The sequence below is a fragment of the Ranitomeya imitator genome, chromosome 5, assembly GCF_032444005.1.
Source record: "Ranitomeya imitator isolate aRanImi1 chromosome 5, aRanImi1.pri, whole genome shotgun sequence".
Classification (NCBI taxonomy): domain Eukaryota; kingdom Metazoa; phylum Chordata; class Amphibia; order Anura; family Dendrobatidae; genus Ranitomeya; species Ranitomeya imitator.
Window position 1 is genome coordinate 87,916,720 of NC_091286.1, and position 22,175 is coordinate 87,938,894.

Below are 22,175 nucleotides of genomic sequence, written 5' to 3' on the forward strand. Positions count from 1 at the left end.
AAGCGAGCTACTCTGGTTTTCAGTGCACCATTACCTCGCCATTGGGGAATTTTCCAATGCTAAATAGGGGTATGCAATTGGAGGAACCAATGTTTTCTTTAATTGTGTCCATTAAACTGTCCTTGACATGCACGTGAGCTGCTTTCCCACAAACTGCTGTATACATACATCGCCGTGATCGCGTGAGCTCACGCCAAGTGCCGCTGCAATAAAATGCAGGTGTCAGTTCTATATGAGAGCGGACAACCTGCAGCAACGCCCACAATTGGTGCTAGCATCGATCGCGGGCATTTAACCCCTGTGATGCTGCTGTCAATAGTGTCAGCAATATCACAAAGGGAGGGAGCTCCCTCTGCGCTCCCATCGGCACAACACAATTGTGGTCGTGTTGTGCCAATGGTGACAGGGCAAGAGGGACAGAGCAAGATAGTGAGAGGGGCAGTGGAAGAGGGGCAAGATAGGGAGAGGGACAGAGCAAGATAGGGAGAGGGACAGCAAGAGGGGCAGAGCAAGTTAGGGAGAGGGACAGAGCAAGAGGGGCAGAGCAAGATAGGGAGAGGGACAGAGCAAGAGGGACAGCAAGATGGGGAGAGGGACAGAGCAAGATGGCGAGAGGGACAGAGCAAGATAGTGAGAGGGACAGCGCAAGAGGGGCAGAGCAAGATAAGGAGAGAGCAAGAGAGAGGGAGAGCAAAAGGGTGAGGAGAAAGAGATGGATGCAGGAAATATTTTGAGCATTGAAACTTTTTTGAGGCTTTTTGAAGCTATGTGTGGAAAAAATCTTTAAAAAAAAAAAAAATGGGAAAGTTAGATCATGCTATTATTTTTTACACAGGAAATTACCAAATACAAAATTATTTGCACCACACTTAGTAGTGGCTTATACTTTTCAGGCACAGGGAAAAAAAAATAATAATTTAGGAGGACTGTTAGACTCAATGTAAAAACATAATACACAATAATGTGAAGAATGGAGATTAAAAAAAAAAAAAATAGTTCAAGTATAATTTGTCCACCAAAATGTTTAATGACATTGGCTGGGTTCAATCTTCCATCTTACAAGTATCGGACTTTAAGTCTCTCGCTACAATAAGATGTAATTGTATCATAAGAGAGAGGTGACAATCGGGAGATCATGCAAAAATTACATATTCTCAATGGTAGCTAATTAGCCATGCAAAACCTCCTCAAACAGATATTCATTTCTATTAGGAATGATTACTATGCAAGCCTACAGATGTCAATACCACAGTCATTCAAATTCTTCTTCCCCTACTAATTGAAGGTTGTAAAGCTCCAGTGCCAAGGTTTCCTTCCAAAGAGCTAATTTATGACTAGAAGGATATTTTATGTCTTCAGTCGGAGCAGCTTAAAACACAGCAAATCAGAACCATCTGTGTACTGATGCTTGAATCACCGTTTATCTATCAGACCATCATTCTTGTTGCTTTGCACCCTGCATTTTTGGCTGTCGCACACGTCCCCGTGGCCAAATTTCATAAGATATATTAAAAATTTAAAGCATCTTGACCCTTCCACATTGCAAGTGCACAGGATAGAAATCGTCTCCTTTCTGCGCAAGATATGTCTGAAAAAGGTCACTGCTTTAGCATAATTAAGAGCATCAGCCAGAGAGGACAAAAAAAAAAAAGAAAAAATGTCGTCTTCACTCGAAATGCTGCAAGTAATCATGTAGTAATGTACATTAAATAGCGAATGTTTACATTCACCCACCACTTATACAGTTCAGGATTTCACCCAAAGTGTTTTTATAAGGAGCACAGTAGGCAGATCAATAAATATTAACAATAAACGGACTGAAGACTGAAAGTAGCATTCAAAAATTGGCCCATTCTCTGTTTTTGTGGGGGGTTTTTAGGAGGGGGGTTATGCCAAATGCTTCAAACATGAAAAGATAAAGTCCCTTTTTACTTACCCCATGCCCCTTTAGCGCTGCCTTTCCACTGCTGCCCGCCTCTTTGTTGATCTGTCTGCAGAGGTCACATAACAATGACATCATTGCTGACCCCGGTGACTGGCTGCAACAAATCATGTGACGTCATCACTGCGGTTATATCAACAATGAATAGGGACAGCAGGAAGTAATGGCGACTCTGCCATCTTTACATCCAAGAAGCCTTTGGAATAACCCCCCCTGTATAACAGCACTGGGCCTGTATTTTTGATTCTAAGCTGTCTGGTGGAGAAGTAAGCTTTTTGGAGGCTCAGTGATTGGCTGCAGTGGCGATGGGCGCTGTTGGTGTGACGTCACCGCTGCTGCTACAGTATCCGCTAGTTTTTTATTTTTTTTATTTTACTTGTATTGAGGTCCATTTATTTTATTTTATTTTAGAGTGGAAACCTTTTAAAGTAAAGTTAAAAAAATTAAAAAAATGACGCTTTAAAAGGGTTATCTGCAGAGTCTGACAGCTTTTAACTAAAAGCGTACATACAACACTAGGCTATGTCATTGAACAACGCAGTCCCAAATGTTGCAAGGCCGACCCACCACTAGTATTAGGCTCTGCTGTGAGCGGACGCATAGAATTGGTGACGTTCACTGCCTAGTACCCATTTGGAACGGGGTGCTTTGTAGAATAAATGTCAAAAGTATTAGAAGGCTGCCCAAGGGGTAGATCTCCACCAATTGACAAGTGATGGTGTATGCTGTTCATATACCCTCCCTTACAGAATTACAAAGAAAGTTATACTAAAGGGGAGTGTTGAGATGTACACCTCTTGCATACATACACAGAACAAAATTCCCAAGGATGCTAAAACATGACTCTAGGAAATTCAAAGGATCTGAAGAAGTCATAATAGAGCCATGTGGATGAAACATTACAAGAGTATAGATAAAATATAAGTAGAGATGAGTGAACTTGAAATTTAAAGTTCGGAGTTCGTACAGGAAACTGTGCGGAGCTGAACTCCCAAACGCTACAATGGATTTCCGAGAGAGAAAGAGGGAACAACAGAAAGGAAAAAAGAAGAAAAAAAAAAAAAAAAAAGAGAGTTCATTTTCCCATTGATTTCTATGAGGTTCGGGTACAGTTCTGGTACCAGAACCAAATTTTTGACTACAGTTTGGTCGGGTACTAGAACCCAAGCTTCCATGGGTCCACTTTTTGGGAAAAAGTGCGTCTTTTAGTCCAAAAAATACGGTACTTACAGTTTTAAAATAAGCAGCCTCAGCTAACTAAAGTATAAAATCTATAATATAACGCTGGGAGCGTCACTCTGTCCGAAGCCTTTATAGACTGCACAGGCGCAAGCGCCGGCGCAGTCTGGGCCTCACAGAGTGACGCTCCCGGGAGATCGCGGTATGCGTTAACACTGAACGCACACCGCGATCTCCAACAGAGAAGCAGGGACCGCCAGGAGGGTAAGTATGAGCTATATTCACCTGACCCCGTTCCACCTCTGACTGACCAGTCACAGCCAGGAGACCGGGAAGATGGCGGCGCCCAGCGGTGGAATGGAGGACAGGTGAATATAGTAAGTGCTGGGGGGCCTGAGCTGGCGGCGATACCGGCACCTGACCCCCACAGCGCGCCGGTGTCCCCGCCTACTCAGGCCCCCATGTGCAGCACATGACAGGATGGGGACACAGGATGGGGACGCAGGATGGGTGCAGCACATACCAGGATGGGGACGCAGGATGGGTGCAGCACATGACAGGATGGGGACGCAGGATGGGTGCAGCACATACCAGGATGGGGACGCAGGATGGGTGCAGCACATGACAGGATGGGGACGCAGGATGGGTGCAGCACATGACAGGATGGGGACGCAGGATGGGTGCAGCACATGACAGGATGGGGACGCAGGATGGGTGCAGCACATGACATGATGGGGACGCAGGATGGGTGCAGCACATGACAGGATGGGGACGCAGGATGGGGACACAGGATGGGTGCAGCACATACCAGGATGGGGACACAGGATGGGTGCAGCACATGCCAGGATGGGGACGCAGGATGGGTGCAGCACATGACAGGATGGGGGCAGCACATGACAGGATGGGGACACAGGATGGGGACGCAGGATGGGTGCAGCACATGACAGGATGGGTGCAGCACATGACAGGATGGGGACGCAGGATGGGTGCAGCACATGACAGGATGGGGACGCAGGATGGGTGTAGCACATGACAGGATGGGGACGCAGGATGGGTGCAGCACATACCAGGATGGGGACGCAGGATGGGTGCAGCACATGACAGGATGGGGACGCAGGATGGGTGCAGCACATACCAGGATGGGGACGCAGGATGGGTGCAGCACATACCAGGATGGGGACGCAGGATGGGTGCAGCACATGACAGGATGGGGGCGCAGGATGGGTGCAGCACATACCAGGATGGGGACGCAGGATGGGTGCAGCACATACCAGGATGGGGACGCAGGATGGGTGCAGCACATGACAGGATGGGGGCGCAGGATGGGTGCAGCACATGACAGGATGGGGACGCAGGATGGGTGCAGCACATGACAGGATGGGGACGCCGGATGGGTGCAGCACATGACAGGATGGGGACGCAGGATGGGGACGCAGGATGGGTGTAGCACATACCAGGATGGGGACGCAGGATGGGTGCAGCACATGACAGGATGGGGACGCAGGATGGGTGCAGCACATACCAGGATGGGGACGCAGGATGGGTGCAGCACATGACAGGATGGGGACGCAGGATGGGTGCAGCACATGACAGGATGGGGACGCAGGATGGGTGCAGCACATGACAGGATGGGGACGCAGGATGGGTGCAGCACATGACATGATGGGGACGCAGGATGGGTGCAGCACATGACAGGATGGGGACGCAGGATGGGGACACAGGATGGGTGCAGCACATACCAGGATGGGGACACAGGATGGGTGCAGCACATGCCAGGATGGGGACGCAGGATGGGTGCAGCACATGACAGGATGGGGGCAGCACATGACAGGATGGGGACACAGGATGGGGACGCAGGATGGGTGCAGCACATGACAGGATGGGGACGCAGGATGGGTGCAGCACATGACAGGATGGGGACGCAGGATGGGTGCAGCACATGACAGGATGGGGGCACAGGATGGGTGCAGCACATGACAGGATGGGGACGCAGGATGGGGACGCAGGATGGGTGCAGCACATGACAGGATGGGGGCGCAGGATGGGTGCAGCACATGACAGGATGGGGACACAGGATGGGTGCAGCACATGACAGGATGGGGACGCAGGATGGGTGCAGCACATGACAGGATGGGGACGCAGGATGGGTGTAGCACATGACAGGATGGGGACGCAGGATGGGTGCAGCACATACCAGGATGGGGACGCAGGATGGGTGCAGCACATGACAGGATGGGGACGCAGGATGGGTGCAGCACATACCAGGATGGGGACAGCACATACCAGGATGGGGACGCAGGATGGGTGCAGCACATGACAGGATGGGGGCGCAGGATGGGTGCAGCACATACCAGGATGGGGACGCAGGATGGGTGCAGCACATACCAGGATGGGGACGCAGGATGGGTGCAGCACATGACAGGATGGGGGCGCAGGATGGGTGCAGCACATGACAGGATGGGGACGCAGGATGGGTGCAGCACATGACAGGATGGGGACGCCGGATGGGTGCAGCACATGACAGGATGGGGACGCAGGATGGGTGCAGCACATGACAGGATGGGGACGCAGGATGGGTGCAGCACATGACAGGATGGGGACGCAGGATGGGTGCAGCACATGACAGGATGGGGACGCAGGATGGAGCAGCACATACCAGGATGGAGACCATATACCAATATAAATGCTCGCCACCCGGGCGTAGAACGGGTTCAATAGCTAGTACAATATATCGAGAAGAGAGGGCATCCTACCTTCCATGTCAGCAGTACAGTATACGGATGGATATTTATGTACCTTTTTCCTAATACCTGGAGCCGATTTCTGCATGGATTGTACATCCGAAATAATCAGTGGAGAACTAAGACTTGTTCCCAAAGAATCCAGAGCTTTCAGGAGGATTCTCCTCAGCGCTGCATAATTTGGCTTCTCGGTGTACGCCAAAACGGAAACTTCAGCCATGAACTTGGCCAGTTCTTCTGCAGATGCATAAAACAGATTTGAGGTTTAGTAGGTGTACTGAAATATAGGCAATGAAAGAAACAGTTGTACACTATAAACTGGGTCACTGGCCTTTACCCTTTCTATAAAAAAAACAAACAAAAAACAGAAGAATAGTTGAATAAAAAAAATCAAGAAATTTCTTTTTTTTTTTTCTGGTCAGGAAGGATTTTTTTTCAAATACATATATTTTATGAACGTTACTACTTTGGGTAAGAAACCAAGAAAAACAGGTGCATATTTTTAGTAGAAATTCTGCCTGAAATACAGTTTTGATTTCAAGATTGGTGAGTGGTTGACTATTGAAAGAAATAATAATTAAAAAAAACTACGGTACATAAAATCAAAAGGAACATTACAATAGAGTGACTGCTGCTCCCACAGTTAGGCCAACTGTGTGTGTTCCGTTCCCCATGAGCCTATCCACAGCCTGGACACATGATAGTGTCGGCTCTCTCCACTTGGCCACCAACGCTCGCCCCAGGTGCAGAAAACGCAGTAATCTGGATCGATATCACCCCCTGTTCCCTTTGGGATATGTTAAACCATACAGGGATTATACAACCCGAACTATACCCCTGACCCTATAGGCAAGATAGCACTGTCTACCCTCACTCCCACTGGAGAATACCAAGCCACTTGGGGACTATACAGCCTTATCGGTACCCCAGACTCAGTATACAAAACAGGATTGATTCCAGCTGGGACTACGTTCACATTGCACGGGCAAGCACCTAGACCATACCAATTTGGTTACATAACTACATCCTTTACCAGACTCAGCAATCACCCAGTGTCCTTACTGTAATGAAGTCTATTTGGGCAATTTTGTGATCAAGGCCACGGGCTGGCCGAAACATTATTATCGCCTGTCGCTATTTGCACAAACTTTTATCCGAATAAACTTTTGGCATAAGCAACTTGAAATATACCAGTGCAGTGATCTCTTCTTTACATGATTTATGGGACTTCAAGCCCCTTTCACTGGCACCGTGAACTACATTGATTGAGTGCTAGCTTTTCATATACTCTGACCCCATGATATGGCAAGGCTGTTGGGTGTTGGCAGGATGAGATCTATGCCGCCAGTGACTTATGTAACAACAGGGGCCTGTTTTCTACTGTAACTGGGGCATCTGTGGGAGCCATAGCTGGCAATTAAAAGTTGAAAAAAGGGAGAAATGTCTTCTTGGGGAACACAAAGTGATACAAAATAATGATTTTAAAAAAATCTACAAGGAACTTGTTTTAACATTTTATTTTAGAATTAAATTTCCAAATAAAAATAATTTCATGTTTTGCTTCTTCATTAAAAAAAAAAAAGTTTGTAAAACATTCCTACAGGTCACAAAAACCAATAAATCACCACAAGTGTAAAATAGCAACCTGTGTCTAGTCATGTAGGACCAAAACAAGACAGATAGGCATTTAAATGGATCAAGAAAAAAAAACAGAAAATGTTATGCCAACTATGGTTACAAGCTTCCACCATTGCAATGGCTCCGTAGTTAGCCCCTCTTTCGGGATATAATTACTGCTGTTCTTTTGGTCCTCCTTAGGCACAGTTATAGATGCACTAATGGACCAGTGTCTGCCCGTTAATCTATCATGTACTCTTCTAAATACAGAATTCAGCCCTGTCCTCTGTTAGGCCCGGTTCACATGAGCATATGCAAGTTTGTCCGTTATACATAGGGTAAAAAAACAGCCGATTTTATAATTATCTGTATGCCACCCATGTGTCCTTTTTTACGTCTGTATGTCCATTTTGTACATCTGCGTGTCCTTTTCTTACATGAACAATTTAATAAATAAAAATTAAATGTCCATCTGCAAAACTAAAGCCACATAGCAGAAGTTCATGTCCTCAGAAAAAAAAAACTGCTAACAACCACTGGGACTTAGAAGTTAACTGATTAGGTGCCAAATACTTTGATAGCTAATATCTCCACAATGGCAGAGTGCATCATTTTCGAAGTTTGGGCTCGACTTTCTAGGTGGGGAAGAGGCGGTAGGGGATTTTCTGCTTAAAACATACAGAATGTTTTTTTTTCTTTCCATTTAATCCCTACAGACACGAGACCACACAAACGTATTCCCATCTTGGACATGTATGGCATGTCCACATAAATGTGAAAGGGTTAATCACAGTTTACTGTATTCTTGGAGATTTGTGATGCAATATATGGTCTCACCAGTAGAGGGCAGTGTCGAGAGGCCGGAGTTGGTGTGCATTGATTTTGACGATTGGGAGGAGTCGAAGGAGAATCCAGGTGGTAGTGAAGCTGCGTATCCTTGGAGAGAGTCTGGATAGGGCGGTGCGACTCTAGATCTGTTGTTGGTGACTCTGGGAAACGTTGTTTGGCTTCACATGAGATGCCTGTGAGTACAACCAAGTATACAGCATCTTGGGCTAGGCTACGTGAGGTCTTATCTCTAAGGACTTTGGAAAGCTATGCGTTGGAGAGATTGGCATTCCCTAAGAGCTTTAAGACGACATTTCTGATTATTCGTGACTCAGCCCAGCTCAGCAAAGACCCTTCTACATCAGTCTCAGGATGTACCGGTACCATCTTACATGTGAAATTATAATATATACCGTATATATATATATATATCTCTATATATCTCTCTCTCTCTCTCTCTATCTATATATATACACACACATACACACACACACACACACACACACACACGTATATGCCTTATAGAGTTCCAGTTAGTTAGGAGAAAAGGCTTCTTCTGTAAGAGACACTTCAAAAACTGCTCCAAGTAAGCGATTACTCAAGTAATTTCACAATACTGTCGGTTTCATCATTTATACATAGAAAGGGTTGATCATGTTATATTCTACACATACAACTGTTAATTCTGTTTAAGTGTACCTGCATATACTCAGTCAGCGTTATTGAGAGTAACTGCTGTCATTGTATATGTTACTTATACTCTATTTACCCACCATCCTTTTTAATGTTATGAAAATGGTAAGAAAATATTCATATTATATTACCCAATAGTCGTGCATCTGCTGATTGTTGCTGTACCCCTCATTCTATGGCTGTCCCTCATCCATTTATAATAATAATAATATAATAATAATATATAGGTTCTGTAGAAGGACGTAGATCTGGGGATTTATTATGATGGAATATAGGCTGAACTGGATGGACAAATGTCTTTTTTCGGCCTTACTAACTATGTTACTATGTTACTATGTAATAATAATCATCTCTATTTATATAGTGCCAACATATATCAAAGCGCTTTACAATTTTTGCACACAATCATCACTGTCCCTGATGGGGCTCACAATCTAAAATTCCCTATCAGTATGTCTTTGGAATGTGGGAGCCACCGTGCTGCTCGTTTCATTTAGCTCTGTGAGGAGGGTACAGCATCACAATGCAGAAAGCGGCCGGGGATTGTAGTGTGGTACATGGCACAGGGTCCAAGGGAGCACCTGTCCCAGTCGCTGTCCTGCCAACTCCAAGCGCTCTGATCTTGAACTTGTCAGCAAGGGCCATACTGAGACAACTTGCAAAATTTGAAGGAGAGAACATGCCAATTGAAGACAAAATCATCTCCTAGTATCTAATATATAATTGCCTAGAATACTACTTCCTGCAATTTGTGCCAACTTCCGTGGCTTTGTCCGGAGCTAATGTCCGGAGCTAATGTGCGGAGATAATGTCCGGAGCTAATGTCCGGAGCTAATGTCCGGAGATAAGTGACGTCAACAGTGTCCAGTGTCTGATTGGTCACTCGCAGCAGGCGGCAACCAATCAGAAACGTGCCGTACTGTGACACTCCGCCCGCTACTGCGTGGAGGCGGGCCCAGTGACGTTGCTCTTCAAGCTCCTGCCGAATTTCGTCAAAAAAATGATAATACCATTTACCAAAACTATATATATTTAGTTGTGAAGTGGTTCAGTGACATTTTCACACCAATTTTGAACTTTTGTTTGGTGTTTTCTCCATATACTGCCTATTATTTTTGTTCTTTCTTACTATTATTTATTAATTGTATTATTCTTACATTTGAATAAATAAAGTATATATGGATTCTAGACTCCCGATTCTTTAGAATCGGGCTGCCATCTAGTATACTATAAATGGTTTACAGGTCTGCCAAAAAAAAAAAATGCAAGGCTGGAGCCTCTATTTTCACCATCTTGAAAGAACAGTTTGTTCAGGGACTGATGGATTCAGCGCAGAGGCGGACATTGCGGGGTCAAATACGTGTGAATAAAACACTTCAGATTGCCCAGGTTGCTGCAGAAGCATTGGCTCATAAAGCGGAGGATGATATGGGCTCCAGTACTTTGCAAATGTATGGCACCAAATGACAGAGTCCAGGCTGAAAAGCAGCAGTCCAACTATTTGGCTGAGATGAGGGCTGCAATCCAGGAACTGAACAGGCAAGAGGACCAGCTAAGAAGGTCTCATTTGACATATGACCTGTCGTCATAACAGATGGGGTGGGAAGAACTGAGACATCCGACAAACGTTCCTTTGGTCCCAGGTCTCTTTTGGTGACCTATGCAGACAGCCCCAGAGCGGCCTGACCCACCCCCAAGGACAATCTCGTCCAAACCAGATCCAAACCCGAGAACACACTCTACCCTGTTGCCCAATATGATGGTGCCGAGAAAGATGGCACATCTCCCGAAAGAGCCCCTAGCTCAGACAGTGGATGGTAGAGTGCGAGCCAGGACATTTAAACGAGGATCACTTGCAGTTGTAGGGCACACTGGAGGAAATGCCCCAAGGCCTGAAATGCCCTAAGAACCTGGACAATGCCACTGGAGTACTTCGGGACCCATTTCTGTAACTTTATCAAAGCTAAGCGAGGAAAACAGATTAAGCTGACAGCCGTTAACAGGCGAAGATTCCAGTCCACAGGATAGTGTGGATAAACGTGAAAATTGAAGACCTGGATGTGTGTCAAAAAAGGGATCGTGCTAGTGGATGGGGATTCATGATCAGGAACCTGATTATATTAGGAATCAATATCATGCGTGATCTAAACCGGCTGATGTTCCACAAAGATGGCCCAGGATACTGGCAGATAGTCATCAAACCTCGGCCTACACAGAAGGCGTTCCAGAGACTGAGCCAGGTATGTGGGATTTGCTACTATGTTCCCAAAGATGAAGTGATGGGAGGATTGCGACCGTCAGAAGCAGATCGTACAGATGGAAGTGGGAAACCATCTAAGACTCAACGGAATAGACGTGACTATTGAGCCCCAGAAGTCAACAGGAACAGGACAACACCTGATGATTGCACATACTATGGCGACAGTGGTGGATGGACAAGTGGCCAATGTACCCAATTCTACTGTCGTGCTTTGTGCAGGCGAAAAAGTTGCGGATTTGTACGTGTATGGAGGAGAGACAGAACCCGAAGTACAACTGGCCCCGATTGCTGAGGAACAAGAATCGTGGAGTGTGTTTCTGATGTTCCAAGGACAGAGCCGACTGAAAGTGGAATGGCCAGAAGATCCTCAAAATAATACAACTGGTCACTAGTCAGTTCTCCTATGAACAAATTCAGCTGATAGAAGACCTGTTGTGGGAGTTTAAAGCGGCTTTCTCCCTAAATAAAGATGAATTTGGATGTACAACCCACATTGAACACAAGATTAGGGTGGGAGCAGAGGCGTAGCTAGGGGTTCAGCTCAGGGGGGGGGCGAGATATCTGAGTGGGCCCCTAACCCCTGACTACAACTACGGTGTGGCACTGTAATTGCGTGTATAAGAACCTCAGCCGATGATCCCCCTGTAACTAAAAAAACTCCACAAAGACTATCACTACCAGTCCTACGGAACATAGATCACTGCACAGTTACAGATGGTGACTTACCACTGACGTTCTTTCTGATTGAGTCGTCACTTTTCCCGTCTTTTCCAACTGACCCAGACCGACATGACAACTTCTTCCAGCAACGACTCGGCTACAGAGAATACAACAAAGACACATTTCACTTCTCATATTCCAGCCCCATCACCATCTACTGAGCCGCTGCTGCCGTATGTGTCCTCATTACTGCCCCTGATACCCCAATACTGAGCCACTGCTGCCGTATGTGTCCCTATTACTGCACCCGATACCCCAATACTGAGCCTCTGCTGCCGTATGATTCCCTATTACTGCACCCGATACCCCAATACTGAGCCGCTGCTGCCGTATGTTTCCCTATTACTGCACCTGATACCCCAATACTGAGCCGCTGCTGCCGTATGTGTCCCTATTACTGCACCTGATACCCCAATACTGAGCCGCTGCTGCCGTATGTGTCCCTATTACTGCACCTGATACCCCAATACTGAGCCGCTGCTGCCGTATGTGTCCCTATTACTGCACCTGATACCCCAATACTGAGCTGCTGCTGCCGTATGTGTCCCTATTACTGCACCTGATACCCCAATACTGAGCCGCTGCTGCCGTATGTGTCCCTATTACTGCACCTGATACCCCAATACTGAGCCGCTGCTGCCGTATGTGTCCCTATTACTGCACCTGATACCCCAATACTGAGCCGCTGCTGCCGTATGTGTCCCTATTACTGCACCTGATACCCCAATACTGAGCCGCTGCTGCCGTATGTGTCCCTATTACTGCACCTGATACCCCAATACTGAGCCGCTGCTGCCGTATGTGTCCCTATTACTGCACCTGATACCCCAATACTGAGCCGCTGCTGCCGTATGTGTCCCTATTACTGCACCTGATACCCCAATACTCAGCCACTGCTGCCGTATGTGTCCCTATTACTGCACCTGATACCCCAATACTGAGCCTCTGCCGTATGTGTCCCTATTACTGCACCTGATGCCCCAATACTGAGCCTCTGCTGCCGTATGTGTCCCTATTACTGCCCCTGATACCCCAATACTGAGCCTCTGCCGTATGTGTCCCTATTACTGCACCTGATACCCCAATACTGAGCGGCTGCTCCATATAGGTCCCTATTACTGCACCTGCTGTGTGGTACAAAAGCATTGTTCCTCATACTGCTTCACATAGTAATGCCACCATTGTGCTCTTACATACTAAAATGTCTATGTGCCTTCACAGTAGCCCCAAACCCTTTACAGCCCCCACAGTGGTCCCAACACTGTATATACGCCCCTACACTGTATGATGGCCCGACAGCAGCTTCCAAACTGTATAACAGCCCTTGCATTATCTCTCACACTGTATAATGACCCCCGCAGTAGCTCCCACACTGCATATACGCCCCTACACTGTATGATGGCCCGACAGCAGCTTCCAAACTGTATAACGGCCCTTGCATTATCTCTCACACTGTATAATGACCCCCGCAGTAGCTCCCATGCTGTATAATGGAACTTGCAATAGCTCCCACTCTTTAGAATCTGGTCACTGTCTGTCCCTGTCTGTGGGCTGCTACTTTTACAGGCCTGATATACTTAACAAAGAGCTAAATAGAAGAAAATAGAAACAGCCAGTGGGTGCGTATAGAGGCCAGTGTATTGGTATAGCTTCCAGAATTTATCCAGGTAAGGCTACTTTCACACTTGCATCGGTACGGGGCCATCGCCATGCGTCAGCCCGATGTACCGCTGGACAGTGTGTTAAATGTAGCACAACGTGGGCTGCGGATGCAGTTTTACAACGCATCCGCTGCCCATTGCGATTAGCGGGAAGGAGGGGGCAGAGTTTCGGCCATGCATGCGCGGTCGAAAATGGCGGTCACGACGCACAAAAAAAGTTACATTGAACTTTTTTTGTGCGTCGCGTCCGCCAAAAACACTACGCATCCGTTGCACGACGGATGCGATGTGTGGCCATACGTCGCAATGCGTTGCTAATGCAAGTCAATAGAGAAAAAAACGCATCCTGCGGGCAACTTTGCAGGATGTGTTTTTTCTCCAAAACGACGCATTGCGATGTACGCCTAATAACGCAAGTGTGAAAGTAGCCTAACCCTAAAAAAAATACTGTTGTCTGGACAAGATCCCAAAGAGGGAAAAGGAAAGGAGCCAACCAGAAGAAAGAGGGGGAGGTAGAATATTACTTCTAAAGAAGAAAGTACACCCCCTGGCTCGTCTACTCCCCTCTTTTTCCCTTCTCCCCCTTTGGGGTCTTGTTGTCTAGACTGAGTATATGTTCAGGGGCCCGCACCCATATGTGATTTTCTATACACACTTACTTATGATGCTTTTTTCTTCTGTCTGGCTATTTATCACACTGTATAAACTCACTGAAACTTTTATTTTAATAAAAGGTTTTATAATGTGGTTTTGTGTTTACAACCTTGGATTTACTGATATGAGATCATACAGACACTGGACTGATAGATCCTGACCCCGGCTATAGGACTGCATTATACATATATATCTATCTCCTATAGCCGGGGTCAGGATCTATCAGTCCAGTGTCTGTATGATCTCATATCAGTAAATCCAAGGTATATATACTGACAAGACTGGTCAGTGATGTGCACTGATAGACGTGACCTGCAGGACCCCACAGATGAGGATACACGTCTCCTTTTTATATATAGGAAAGAAACATATCCTCATCTGTGGGGTCCTGCAGCCGGGGTCACGTCTCAGTGCACATTACTGACCAGTCTTGTCTGAGGAACCATTAGATTCAGCTGCTCTCCAGTGTCTCAGAGAGTGCAGATACAGCATGTGGCTGGGTCTTCTGGAGAGAAGCAGCGTCCTGTCACCTCCTCCCTGCACAGTGCAGACACCTCAGGCCACTACGGACAGAAGTGTGAGCTGTTACTTCCAGCACTGTGTCCCCTGGCCTGCTCCTCTCTGGAGGGAAGCCCCAGCGCCATGGTCCTCACTTCTCTGCCACAGACACGTTCACTGAGCGTGCAATGTGGGGGTTTCTGCTGGACACAGGTACAGTGTCAGCACTGGGGGAGGGGGCAGAGCTTCACTGCCTGTCTCCTCTCCAGCCCCTGCCCCAGGTAGAGCAGGGAGATCGTATCTCCTGCTCTATCACCAAGCTAATTAAGTGTAGCTCCAGGTGGGCCCCTGTGAGCTGTGGGCCCGGGGGCGGCCGCACCCCCTGCCCCCCTGGTAGCTACGCTACTGGGTGGGAGACATCTTCGATCCTTTAACGATCTGAACAAATTCCTCCTGAACTGTACCAAGAAGTAAAAGCCATGCTATCACAGATCCTAGTGAGTAATAGAGTAGTGAGGGAGAGTCAAAGTCCATGGGCCGCACTGATAGTGCTCGTCCGAAAGAAGGACAGAAGCTTGAGATTCTGTGTTGACTATCGCAAGTTGAATAGTGTCACCATACGAGACACTCTTTGCCTAGAATGGAAGACTGAATGATGGAGCTTCGACATGCCAAGTATTTCTCCCCGTTAGATCTGACAAGTGGCTACTGGCAGGTTCCGGTGGCTGAAAGAGACAAGCCCAAGACACCTGTCATTTTACCAATGGGCCTGTATGAGTCCAATAGAATGCCTTTCTGACTCACCTATGAACGTTTTAGCGGTTAATGGGAACGGTTTTGGAGAGCTGAATTTTGAATCTACCTTGACCTACCTACATCTACGAAGACTACGACAAGAGCTGACCCATCTACAGGCCCACAGTCTGAAGTTGAAGCCCCGAAAGTGTCATTTGTTTCAGACAAGTTGAATAGGGTACGTGGTGTCTTCGGGAGGAGTGACACCACCAGGAAGCAAAGTGAAAGCAGTAAGAAACTGGCCTCCGCCAAAAAACAGACAAATCTACTGCTACGGTAACTTTATTTTGACTGGTACAACGCTCCTTGATGGTAAAATAAGAAAGGATTATTGCACCAGGAGCAAATATAAACCAATTCTTGTAAGTTTTTATTACAGTTTTCGTGGTGAAGCTACAGAGCAGTCATATATAGTGTCAGTGCGCACAATATATACCGTATGATAGAACGGAATCTTCGCTTCCTGACCTTAATTGTAACGATGGTGGGCTTTTTTTTTTTTTTTACTCTTGGTTATATGAGAGATTTTTAAAGGTATCCCTATGTGACAAACGCGCAGCCCCGTTGGCAACAAAGATGTAAAATGACTTTGGCCCCAGAGGGCACTGTAATGTTTATTACATTACCATATGGCAGTACAAATTTCTATTTGCATATGAGTTTTTGGCATTCTGTGTGATTGGAAAACACAAATTAATTTAATACCGTGTGCTTATTGTGGGTATGGAGATTAACAATGGGATGTGGTTAGTTTTTAGCATTTCTGTTTTGTCTTGATGTTTGCTTTCTTATTGAACAAACCTGCATGCATCACCTCTGACCACGGCCATAAGATTGCTGCGGTATTAATAGGCCATTGTTACAGTTCATTACGTAGACTTCTTAGAGCAGTCACACTCTTTGCATTAATGCCGCTTTCTGTTGAAGCTAAACATTGGGGCTGAACAATCTGCATCACATCTGAAAGCTAATGAGCGTCTGCTCTATACTTACCGCATCCAGTTTCTCCACCACACCACTCAGTGACAGAATGCGGAAGATCGTCCCATAGTCTACAAAGCGACAACATTGACAATCAGATTCATTTTATGGAACACTCATGCTCATTACATTTAACCCTTTAGAAAGGTCCAGGTCATTTTTCCCCATTCCCGCCTTTCAAAAGCCACAACTTTCTCTTCATTGCTCCTTCAACACATCTGTATGGGGGTTTGTTTTTTTTTTACATAAAGGATTTGGGCCAAAAACCACAATAATATATGTATATATATATATTATATACACATGCTTACTATAGAATATATTATACATACCGTACATATAGGTTTGTTTTCACAGTGTTTAAAAATCAGTAAAAATTACATCTAGGATTGGGTGCATTTTTAATTAATGATTATATACTGACGGCTTTTCTTTTGTATAACTGAATTTATTGATTAAATTAAAAAAAAAGTAAATATATTTTGCAACTAAATTTTTTTTAATCAAATAGGTACAAATAATGATTTAATATGGGAACTTTTTACATGTGGGGAAACACTTTATTTTGAAATTAGGCTAGGGTTACATATATATATATATATATATATATATATATATATATATATATATATATATATATATATATATATATATATATATATATATATATATATATATAAGCCGGATTACGTACCGGTAATGCTCTTTTAATGAGTCCACGACAGCACCCCACATGAGAGAGGGATCCGCCCATAGGAACAGGAAACCTACAGAATAAAAGGAGGCGGTCCCCTCTCCTCCTCAGTTTAGTTACAGAGTATAAAAAGGGGAACCGCAAAAGTGTTAGTATTCATTCTTATTCAGTCACATAAATTTCTTAACTCTATACAACCATTATTTGTGACCTTAAAGGAAAGAGCTGTGCATAATTTAGGGAGGGTAATACATGGGTGCTGTCGTGGACTCATTAAAAGAGCATTACCGGTACGTAATCCGGCTTTTTACCCTTCGCCACGACAGCACCCCACATGAGAGATTTTCAGAGAGTCATTATTTGGGTGGGATTACTGTATTAAGAACAGCTCTACCAAAGGTCAGATCAGAAGACGTGGACAGATCAAGTCTATAATGGTTGTAGAAGGTAGAAGGTGTAGACCAAGTTGCAGCCTTACATATTAAATGGATCGGTACATCTGCTTGTTCCGCCCAGGAGGAAGCCATGGCTCGTGTTGAGTGCGCTTTTATACCCACTGGAGGAATCTCGCCTTTTGACGTATAGGCCAAGCAGATAGCCTCTCTGATCCACCGAGATATGGTAGCTCTCGTGACCCCATGTCCTTTCTTGTGGCCCTGAAAGGAGATAAACAGAGCCCTACTCTCCCTCCATGTCTGACACCTTTCTATATAAGTCAGGATGGCTCTTCTGACATCTAAGGTGTGGAACTTATGATGTTCTGGAGTTACAGGTGAATCAAAAAAGGAAGGGAGAAATATTTCTTGTGACCTGTGGTAGGTGGACGCTACCTTAGGGAGGTATGAGGGGTCTGGTTTCAGGACTATCCGATCATGAAATATCAGTAAGAAAGGTGGGTCTACTGATAGGGCCTGGATGTCACTAACCCGTCTAGCTGAGGTTAGGGCTACTAGTAAGGCTACTTTATATGTTAGGATTTTTAAAGGTATTGAATCTAATGGTTCAAATGGAGAGCTTGTTAAGGCCTCTAATACTAGATTTAAATCCCACGGAGGTAGACGGGGAATATGGACCGGTTTACTACGTTCACAAGATTTTATGAATCTGGAGATCCACCTATTAGCTGCTATATTGCATCCATATAGGGCTCCTAATGCCGAGACCTGAACTCTTAAGGTATTTACAGATAGTCCTAACTCTCGGCCTTTTTGCAAGAACTCTAGGATAGGTGTGAGTGGAACTTGCTTAGTGAACGGTACCGTGTAAAAGTCTAAAAATTTATTCCATACCCTACTATATATTAGGGTGGTAGATCTTTTCCTGCTCAATAAGAGGGTGTTTACTAGTTCTGTTGAGAACCCTCTGGAACTTAATAGTTGCCTCTCAAATTCCACGCCGTCAAGTGAAGACCTTTCACTTGCGGGTGGAAAAAGGGGCCTTGGTACAGCAGCTCCTTGTCTGATGGGAGGATCCAAGGATCGCATAGGCACATGGTCTGGAGACAAGAGAACCATGGTCTTTTCGGCCAGAATGGTGCAATGAGGATTACTCTTGCCTGTTCCCTCCTGATCTTTCTGATCACTAGAGGAATCAGAGACATTGGAGGAAAGGCATATGCCAGTCTGAACCGCCAAGGATGGTGGAGAGAGTCCAACATATCTGGGTGATCCCTGGTGTTCAGGGAAGCGAACCTTTGTACTTGCCGGTTGTCTCTTGTGGCAAATAGGTCGATTTGTGGTATCCCCCATGCTTCTGTTATCCTTCTGAATATGGATTTGTTTAAGGTCCATTCTCCTTGACGCAACTCGTTTCTGCTGAGGTAGTCTGCCCTGATGTTCTCTACACCTTTGATGTGCAGGGCTGTTAAGGATGTTAGATGAGCCTCTGCCAGCTGAAAGATGTTTGCAGCTATGGTCATCAGACTTCCTGACTTTGTACCACCCTGACGGTTCAAGTATGCCACTGCGGTGGAATTGTCTGAGTAAATTCTTACATTTGTTCCATGAATCTGCGGAAGAAAATGATATAAGGCACATTCTATTGCTTTTAACTCCTTCCAGTTGGAGGAACATATTAATTCTGTCTGATCCCAAGTATTTTGGGCCAGATTGTCTTCCATATGTGCTCCCCACCCAATAGGGCTGGCGTCGGTGGTAATTATTTTAGACGGGTCTATTATCCATGGCACACCCCGTGATAGGTGGTCCATGTCTAGCCACCAGGATAGCGATTCTAAGACATTACTGGAAAGAGTTATTCTACTTTCTAAATAACCGTCTTTCCCCTGAGCCGACAATACTTCGTACTGCAATTGACGGGTATGGAATTGTGCCCAAGGTACAGCAGGGATACATGATGATAATGACCCCAGTAAGGACATGGCCTTTCTTAGTGTCATGTAGGGTTTGCGTATTGCGTCTGATACCTTTGATTGTATAGTCAACCTCTTTGACTGAGGAAGAAAGCATTTCTGACTTACGGAGTCTAGCTGGATTCCTAGAAATGTCTGAACGGTTTCTGGATTCAGCCGAGATTTTTCGAAGTTGACGATCCAACCTAACTCCTGTAGGGACGAGATCGTATTAGATAAACGAGTTTTACATTGAAGTGCAGAGCTTCCTACCACTAGAAAGTCATCTAGGTAGGGTATTATCAAGGTATCTCGTTGGCGTAGATGAGCCATCACTTCTAGTATCACCTTAGTGAAGACGCGGGGAGCCATAGAAAGCCCAAATGGCATTGCAACATATTGAAAGTGACGAACCTTTCCCTCCAGGGTGACTGCTACCCTTAGGTACTGCTGATGTTCGGCATGTATGGGAAGATGGTAATAGGCGTCCTTTAAGTCTATTCCGGCCATGACACACCTAGGGAATAAGAGTTTTATGGTAGAACTAATGGATTCCATTTTGAAGGTATGATTACGCAGGAAAGAATTTAATTTTTTAAGATTTATGATGGTTCTAAATGAACCATCTGGTTTATTAATCAGGAATAAAGGGGAGTAGAACCCTTTCCCTTTTTGATCCTGGGGAACTTCAATCAGGACTTTCTTAGATAGAAGAGATAGGATCTCTATTTCTAGAGCCCTCTGTTGGTCCTGACCTTTTGGAGATGTTATTATGAAGGAATCCCAAGGGATTCGATCAAATTCTAATTTAAGGCCGTATTGCACAATGTCCAGAATCCACTGGCTGGATGTTATCTGTCCCCATTGGGGAAGAAAAAATTTTAATCTGCCGCCTACTTCCTGGTTAGCGGTATTTACGTCTCGGATTATGGGACCCGCTAAAAAAGGCACCTTTTTGCTTTGGGTCCTTCGACTCCCATCGCTCTCTTTGTTCAAGCGGCTTGTTCCTAGTAAAGGGGCGTCTCCTGAAGGCTCTCCTGTAGGATGGAAGATACTGGTTAGGGAAGCCTTTCTTCCTTTCACCTGCTTTATTCAGGAGTTCATCCAGCGTCTTCCCAAAAAGGAACTCACCCTGACAGGGAATCGCACAAAGTTTCGCTTTAGCTTGTGCGTCCCCCTTCCAATTCTTTAGCCAGAGTGCACGCCGGGCTGTGTTGACTAGGCCGGCTGACCTGGCTGCAAGACGTAGCGAGTCCACTGAGGCATCAGCTAGGAATGCTACTGCTTCTTTAATTTGAGGCAATTTCAGCAGGATAGATTCCCTCGAAGTTTTGCCTCTAATCTGTTCCTCCAATTGCTCCGTCCATACTAGTAGAGATCTTGCAGTACAGGTACTAGATATGGCGGGCCTGAACGCCCCCGTATTGACTTCCCATGACCTCTTTAGTAAAGCTTCTGCTTTACGGTCCAGCGGGTCTGTTAGGACCCCTGAATCCTCCACTGGTAGGACCGACTGTTTGGTTGTGGAGGCTACCGCAGCATCAACTTTTGGCACCTTTGACCAGGTGTTTAGGTCTTCATCGCTGAAGGGATAGCGCCTTTTAGAGGATGATGGTAAAAACCCTCTATTCTGCTTGTCCCACTCCTTTTTGACAATATCTTTGATGGTTTGTATGACGGGGAAGGACCTACGTTTCTTCTGTCCTAACCCCGCAAACATTATGTCCTGTGCTGATTTCTTTTCTTTCCCATCTGGGCACCCCATCGTGCTCCTGACAGATTTTATTAAATTGTCCACATTACTGTTGGGAAGACAAAGTCCCCCTTCAGTCTCGGATGAGCTCGGCTGAGATCCCTCTTCGTCTGAAGAAATACATACACCCTCTGACTCCGAACTAACCGGAGACCGGGACCTGCTAGGCTGACGGGTACTGGCGCTACTTGTCTGCGCCAAACCCTGCATCTCTTCTCGGATAATAGCTCTGACATCTGAGGGAGTCATGATATTTTCCTGCCGTAGAGTTTGCATGATACACTCTGCACACAGTTTTTTGGCATAATCATCCGGGAGGGGCTGCGTACATAAAGCACACTCTTTATGCTTAGATTTGTGTGTCCTTTTCTTAGTCTAGAGGAAGGATACAGGAGGAACATATATCAGCATATAGGAAGAGACTCTTTCAAAAACTCACCCAGTGAAGCTGACAGGTACCGGTTCTGGAGGCGGAATTCGTTTGGTGGTAGAACTCTTCTCTGGAGGTCGGCCACCACTCTTTGTGCTGCTCCTCGTGCTTCTCTCCCTGCTGGGAGAGCGCTGTTGCACTGCGGGCAGGTGCGCTTCGTCGGCCGGTGAAGCCATTTCACACACACCGGCCCGACGCTAGCGCTGCATTTTTAAACTTGCCGCCCATTCTCCTGCCTCCCCGGACCAACCCGGAAGTGCTCCCGCGACTTCCGGGTTAGACGCGCCGCTCTCACCACCATGCGGCCGCCAGAGGCTATTAAGCCGGCCGCTGCAGCGCGCGCGTCCTCACAGTGCCGGCCGGACCTACGGTGACCGGA

General features: G+C 46.0%; 1 protein-coding gene across 3 annotated transcripts in view; it reads right to left on the reverse strand.

Annotated features, from left to right (window-relative positions):
- VRK2 (VRK serine/threonine kinase 2) overlaps positions 1–22,175 on the reverse strand; it is a 95,989-nt gene that overhangs the window by 19,587 nt on the left and 54,227 nt on the right. For all 3 annotated transcript variants that reach the window (XM_069768908.1, XM_069768910.1, XM_069768909.1), the window contains 2 exons: positions 16,582–16,640; positions 5,918–6,099 (listed from right to left, as the gene is read on the reverse strand). In XM_069768908.1, coding sequence (XP_069625009.1) covers positions 5,918–6,099; positions 16,582–16,640 — 241 coding nt within the window. The remainder of the gene's footprint in view (positions 1–5,917; positions 6,100–16,581; positions 16,641–22,175) is intronic.